Below are 7,417 nucleotides of genomic sequence, written 5' to 3'. Positions count from 1 at the left end.
GCCTGTGTCGCCAAGATGCGAGCTCCTAAATGCCTAACATCGTTAACGTATCTGATACCTTAGATACAGTGTGTGCTGCAGTCCTTGTAGCCCGAGCCAAGCTGTGCAGCAGCATCTACACCCATTAGTGAGATGGAGGTCCTATAATTAAAGCCTTAATCACCTCATTAGAGTGGCTCCCAGTCCTTTATACAATCCTGACACTCCCTTGGTCCTCAGAAGTTCTCTGGTGATCTGTGTGGCTGACACTCTGATGACTTGGTTGGCATTGTAGGAGCGACTGAGGACAGTGCTGGTTCCCCCCATCTTTAGAGCGGGCACCAAATTGGGCATCACCCTCTGCTGGGCCACTAGCAGAAATATACAGGAGATACAGTATAGTGTCACTGTCTGAGAACTGGAAGGTGCAGAGTGGTTTATTTACATTATTGGATACAGGTGATACAGAAGAGAGTTTACAAATGTAACCAATTTGGTTTCATACTCTCAGAGTTACATTAAAGGAGCACTTCACACATTTTCACCCTTATCATCCTATAATTGATCCTCACTAATGCTTCTGTCTATTTACTCTGTGTCTCAGAGGTTGGCTGTGGACAGTTCAGATATCTGCCTATTAATGACATCATCATTCTGTTATTTATGCAAGAAGTAGCAGGTATAGGGTGAAAAACTAATCAAACCTTCTAGCAGCTGGCTCCCGCCAGGTTGCGCCAATGTTTTGCTCAGGATAGCTGGCACTCGACAGCACACACTTTTATCTGGTAAAGCAATTGATTAGAGCTCTTGGGGCCGAAACCGAAACAATCTCGACTTATTCTCAAACTTGAAATGAGTCAGATGGCCCGGCTCGTGGAATGTGAGTGCCCAGTGGCCACTTTTGGTAAGAAGAACTGGCACTACAGCTTCTATTTCAGCATGCTAACGTTCCAGAAAGAGAAAGGCTGTGGTTTCCATTAGCTTGGAATCCCCAACGATTATGTCATTAATAGGCAGGTTTTTGAACTGTCCACAGCCACGTTTGACACACAGAGCGAGTAGAAAGGAAAGGCAGGCCTACCATCTTATAATTAGTATTAGTGAGGGCCAATTCTATGAAGATGAGGGTTTGAAAATGGTGCTAACACTCAGGAATTTACAGTGCAGTAATTTGTGTTGAAAAAGGTTGGCAAAGGTTGGCAGACATACATAGCCTGCCTGCATCCTGCAACTGGATCTTCAGCATCTCCATGGGTGTGGTGACAATGACCTGGCACATTCCTGCACCGCAGCCTGCCAGCATTTCTTTGCCCACCGTCAGTCGGCCACTGAAACCATAAACACAGATCGGGTGTAAAACACAAGACTGAAATAAATAATGAATACATGCTTAGTTACATTTATTCTCTCTTTCAAATCAGAGGTTATGAATATGTCCGTACAGACGTACACGGACAAATGTGTCCGTGGCCAGAATTGACCTTGTCCGTGGCAAAAAAGATTTTGTTTTTACACACCATTATGATGTTCTTATTTTGATCATGAGACCCAATTACTGAATGTCAGTCTCCAGGTTTTCTTCAGAATATGTATGACACTATGGCACATTAGGAGTCCACTAGGACAGTGATTCTCAAACGTTTTATTTTCAAGGACCCCCATAACTAGGGATGTCCGATATTATCGGCCTCCCGATATTATCGGCCGATATTAGCATAAAAATTGATATCGGGAAAATATCGGTATCGGTTTTTTTGTTTTTTTTTTGTTTTGCTTTATAAATAAGTTACAGGAGTTCTTACTGTATATGGTGTGTGTGATATGAAATTTGAGCTTACCCTAATCACAATAATCCCCGCATATATCGGTATCGGTTGATATCGGTATCGGTAATTAAGAGTTGGACAATATCGGTATATCGGTTATCGGTAAAAAAGCCAATATCGGACAACCCTACCCATAACTCAGAGTTACAGACCAGTGTAATGGTCATTTAGAGCTAGCTCTTAAAACATTTTTGACCGTAGGATCCATTTGGTTCCATTTGTACACTCTCAGAGTTACAGACCTGTAATGGTCATTTAGGGCTAGCTCGTGTTTGTCTACTCATTTTGTACCGTATGTCCATGGCAAAAACAATATTTTGCCAAATGTTTCTACCACAAGAAACACATGACCCCTGTTGCAAATGGAAATGTTGTAGGCAGTTTTACCTACAACTTGTTTCAATATGAGAATTTGTCCATTTTCACTGACCCGTCTTTACTCAGCTGGTGGCGGAAGAAGTCATTGGCGGCCAGTTTGATGGCCTTCTCAGGTGTTACCAGGGTGAGGTTTACAGCAGCTCCTGCAATAACAACAATAATGATCCAAGGAGTTAGCGTGACAGTCTCAAACATTTATTTATAAAGCATCATATGTCAGGGTCTGCCTTTCTGTGCCTTATTTTGAAGTGTATTTCAGTTCAACTTATTCTGTAGAGTGTGCTTGGGTTTCTGGTATTTTATTTTGTAGTAATGTGTTTCCTGTCTTCCCTTGTTGTTGTTGCCTGGCTGTATTGTCTCGCCCACCCTGTGATTATAGTTCATCGTGTTCACCTGTGTCCCGTTAGCCCCAGCCTATCCTGTGTTTGATTGTCATTTGAGTTGTACCTGTGTCTAGTTAGTTCCCTGTATAAATATGTTTGTTTCAGGGAATGTTTATCAGATCCATTATTTTCTTTAGGCCCCCCTATGCATGTGCCTGTGTTTTGTTCAAGTTTTTTTGGCTGCGTTAGGGTAGAACTTTGGAATCCCAACCAAGTGCTGTATAATATAATACAATGTCTGTTAAAACAAATAATTAACAGTGAGCAAGATTAAAACAAGCATGGGTTAAAACATTATATTAAACCAGTATGCAATGGCAGAAGGAAGAGTAGATCAAAATGAAGGGTGTGTATGAAATGGACAAACAGTCAATTCATTTCATACAAAAAAAAGGTGTGTTAGACTTAAATGTGTTGAGGGAAGGGGCAGATCTGACAGGAAGTGATAGGTAACTCCTAGGTTATCTATTTTAATTTTGATCTATGTGCATGTAAAACATGATGAATTAATGGTTTTGGCTTTTATACGGGCGGCGTCCTTTGGCAAGCCTCCACAGGCCATGAGCAAACACAACACACACGCCGCACATAGCTTTAGGCCTACAGTGGCATTCATTCACAGTACAATATAACAATTTAACACAGAATTATAGGAGCCCAACCCACATAACTAGTTTGACTTCTGATCCTAACTTCATCCCACGCGTTCGAGCACACACATCAAACGAGGGCCATTCCATTGTGCTCATGTCAAGCGCCTTTCACACCCACTTAGCCTACATGCTGTGGCATGTTTCAGCACAAGGATTAAGTTTGTTGGAAGCATAACTGATTGCATCACAGATCTGCCTGTTCTACAATGAATGAACGGGTTTATCTCGGGTCCCAATCACTCGTGCAAGGGAGAGTAAGGTCTTGGCCAATTTTGCCACGGCAATTACCCTGATATGTGGATGGCTGCGTGTATAGGCTACCGTGTGAAATGAGAACGCTAGTAGGCCTACACATAGAGACCCGCCTTGTTCTGACCAAGTGTGGAGGGTCAAGCAAGGACCCTAAGTCTGCTGTTGGTTTTTGATACCCTTATCTTATCTATCTATCTATCTATCTATTCACATATACAGTAATACATAGGTATGGGTAGTGTACAGTAAGTACAGTATAGTCTTACCTCTGTACATGCCAAAGTAGCCTTCGGATTTAACTGTCTTAATAAGGCAATCCATCCTGAGAAAAACAAAGTTGAATGTTACATGAAATTACGTAATTAATTACAGTCAGCACGTGATCATATTGTACATGTGTTTATTTAAAAAAACAAAAAAGTATTAGAGTTTAAATTTAGAAAGACATGTATTATTCCTCTAACCCCCCCTTAGCCCCCATGAGCACACAATGTGTCGCATCGCGACGCATTGTGGCTTTTATCAAATGGACGAAATATAGGGCTGAAGTTTTGTAATAATAATCAAAAAAAATCGTAACTCGTAACTACAGTTTTCAAATGATTTTGGAGTAAAAGTACAATATTTGCCTCTGAGATGTGTGTGTGTGTGTGTGTGTGTGTGTGTGTGTGTGTGTGTGTGTGTGTGTGTGTGTGTGTGTGTGTGTGTGTGTGTGTGTGTGTGTGTGTGTGTGTGTGTGTGTGTGTGCGTTTTGGGGTCTTACATGTTCTTGTAGAGCTGCTGCCCGCTGCGCTGGTTCTGCAAGCGGGTCTTTGCCAGGTCAATGGGAAACACACAGGTGACTCCAACCATGCCTGCGATCCCTCCATTGATCAGTTTGGCCGGGAGGCTGTTCAATATAGATACGCAATGCAAATCATTCCAATTCTTCATACGGATCCATTAATACTCAGAATTGTTACTGTGAATGCATGCAGTATGGTGTGTTGGAGACGGTAAAAAGACAGAGGCCTGCTAAAACATTTAAAAGCTATATCATTCTCACACCATGACACAACAGAAAAAATATATCGTCACTGTTGGGCAGAAAGCTCTTGTCTTTATATATTAACGTTTGGTGTTTTTTTCGTAAACTAATGTCCTACTTGATCACACAACAGTGTCACACAAAAGCATCAAAAGTATAGCAGTATCTGCAAGCTCAAAACGCGTCTCGTCTGCGAAGCGGCGCGTTTCATGACGCTTTTGAGCTTGTAGATCTGCTACTTTTGCTATTCTTCAATTTGAATCCTGAAAAGGACAAACTGTTTTGGACATACAGTATGAGATGTCCACCCGACAAAGTCGATATAATGTTAATATAATTCATGAAGGATTTTGGTTGTGCAAAAGTTTGAGAGGAAAAAGTTGAGAGGAGAAAGTCAAACAAGGTTTGACTGTCGGCTCCGTTGCAACAGAATAAAGGGTACACAGTGACTGCCCCGGGAATCTGCAGGCTCCCAAAATAACCAGAGTCTGATATATGTCTCCAGAGAAAATCAAAACCAACGTGCAAGTATCACTCTCTGAAGCAACACTCGTCCTACCCCCCCCCCCACACACACACACACACACACACACATGCACACGCACACGCACACACACACACACACACACACGTGCGTGCACACATTGCACAGTGCACACTGTTATGAATAGTCCATCTAATGACCATCTAATGACCCCTATGTACTTGATAAGAGATACATCTTGTTGTTGTTCTAATACATCATGTTCATTATTGATATGAGTTGCATCGGTTAGATTAAGGTCATCCTTATTCTTATCCTATTACGTTCTGTTCTTTCTACAGTATGTCTCATATCTGCTGGTCCAGGGGTCATCACCATGCTAGCTTGTGGTGGACATTTTTGTCAAAGTGTCATTTTTGCCGCGGACATACAAAATGAGTGGACAATAACCAGAAACGCATAGAGAGCTAGCCCTCAATGACCATAATATGTCTGCAACTCTGAGAGTGTGCAAACCATTTGGTTCCATGTGTACACTCTCAGAGTTAATGTGGTCCTTGCAAATAAAACATTTGAGAACTATAGTACCAGTTAGACTCCTAATGTGCCATAGTGTCATAGTAAATCAGTGTCATACATACTCCGAAGAAACCCTGGAGACTTGACATTCAGTTAATTGGGTCTTATATGATCAAAATAAGAACATTATAGGCCTAATGGTGTGTAAAAAGGAAAATTATAAATTTGCCACGGACGAGGCCAAGTCTTTGCTAAGGACACATTTGCCCGTGTACAGACATATTGATGACCCCTGCTCTGGTCACGTCATGTGTCCAACACTATATGTAAATTCCCTGTGTGCAATAAACTGTGTGATACGCATGATACTGCCTATGTATCATCTTGTACTCCCTGGCCCGTTGCTTTACACAGAGGATTACTTCAACTGAATTGTCACACACCACCCAGTACTGGGTCTCCTAAATTCACAACACACACGCACACGCACACGCACATGCGCGCGCGCACACACACACACACACACACACACACACACACACACACACACACACACACACACACACACACACACACACACACACACACACACACACACACGTGCACGACAGCCAGGACAGAAAGGTCAAACGGGCCTGTTTTGCAGAATCATATATAACATCTGAACCATCAGAACTGAACAGGCTCATTCTCATTCTACCCTGGGGAAAATCTGAATTATACTTCGTTGTCGCTCACTGAAAATAGCAGATCTACAAGCTCACAATGCGTCACGCCACGATGCAGTTGTGAGCTTGTAGATCTGATATTTTTTGTGTGCGCGACACTGTCGCGCCAAGTGTCGGAGACATGGGTTTCCTACCTGATCTGCTGTTGCTGGGCCATGATGATGTCTCTTGATACACAAGCGGATGGTTCAGTAATAGAAGGGGGGGGCCAGGCCGGGCCGTAGGGGCAGAGCAGGCTGAGAGTCCCTGGGAATAAACACGAGAAGGCAAAAGCAGAGAGAGACAAGGGGTCATATATATACTGTAAGCAAGCCCTGCCCTGCAGATCCCAAGGTAAAATTACACCTCATTCCACACCCACCCCACTGCCAGTGGTGGAAAAAGTACTCAATTGCTTTACTTAAGTAAAAGCATCAATACTGCAAAGTAGAAATACTCTGTTACAAGTTAAAGTCCGGAATTCAAAATTCATCTGGGTAGAAGTACAAAAGTATTGCATCAAAATGTACTTAAAGTACCAAAAGTAAAAGTACTCCTTATGCAGAATGTCCCATTTCAAGTTTTAAAATGTATAACAATATTTTGAAAATAGCTGATCTACAAGCTGCGACGCATTGTGAGCTTGTAGATCGGCCTTTTTCAAATGGCCGAAATGTATATAAGGCTGAAGAAGTTAATGTATGTTTTGTAATAATAATCAAAATCTACAAAGTAACTAGTAACTTTGTAGTGGAGTAAAAGTACAATATTTGGATCCGAGATGTAGTGGAGTAGAAGTAGAAGTATTGAAAATTGGAAATACTCAAGTAAAGTACAAATAACTAAAATTTGTACTTAAGTAGAGTACTTAAGTAAATGTACATACTGTAGTTACTTTCCACACCCACACACTGCACCACTGACTACCAGCCAAAGGGACTGAGGGGGTGTCACTCACACAAACCGTGACTAACAAGCATGCACGTGGATCAGTTCCAATACCACACACAGCAGCCCTTCACCCTCTACACACGTAATCTATTGAAAAGGCATGTCCTAGCCTGATACGATCATAGAACATATTCTAGACTATACTAGGGCAGTGAAAACATCCCAAGTTAAATTAGTGTGTGAAAATAATAATGCTCAAACTGATTTCAACTGAGCTCAAGAGCCCCCCATGTGGGCATTTGTTAAAACAGCAGCTGT

At 42.0% G+C, this 7,417-nt stretch overlaps 1 protein-coding gene across 2 annotated transcripts in view; it reads right to left on the bottom strand.

Moving 5' to 3' along the window:
• LOC311053017 (mitochondrial glutamate carrier 1-like) overlaps positions 1-6,486 on the bottom strand; it is a 10,085-nt gene extending 3,599 nt beyond the window's left edge. For both annotated transcript variants that reach the window (XR_014601594.1, XM_084068370.1), the window contains exons 1-6: positions 6,364-6,486; positions 4,235-4,360; positions 3,738-3,793; positions 2,236-2,326; positions 1,189-1,307; positions 164-350 (exon numbers count right to left, since the gene is read on the bottom strand). Coding sequence is in view for 1 of the 2 variants with exons in the window: in XM_084068370.1 (XP_083924496.1) it covers positions 164-350; positions 1,189-1,307; positions 2,236-2,326; positions 3,738-3,793; positions 4,235-4,360; positions 6,364-6,386 (602 nt within the window). In the remaining variant the exon portion in view is untranslated. The remainder of the gene's footprint in view (positions 1-163; positions 351-1,188; positions 1,308-2,235; positions 2,327-3,737; positions 3,794-4,234; positions 4,361-6,363) is intronic.
• Between the last annotated feature and the right edge of the window lie 931 nt (positions 6,487-7,417).

Source organism: Gymnoscopelus microlampas, assembly GCF_963454915.1.
Source record: "Gymnoscopelus microlampas genome assembly, chromosome: 10".
Lineage (NCBI taxonomy): Eukaryota > Metazoa > Chordata > Actinopteri > Myctophiformes > Myctophidae > Gymnoscopelus > Gymnoscopelus microlampas.
Note: the sequence above shows the minus strand (reverse complement) of the source record. Positions and strands in the feature narration are given on the sequence as shown.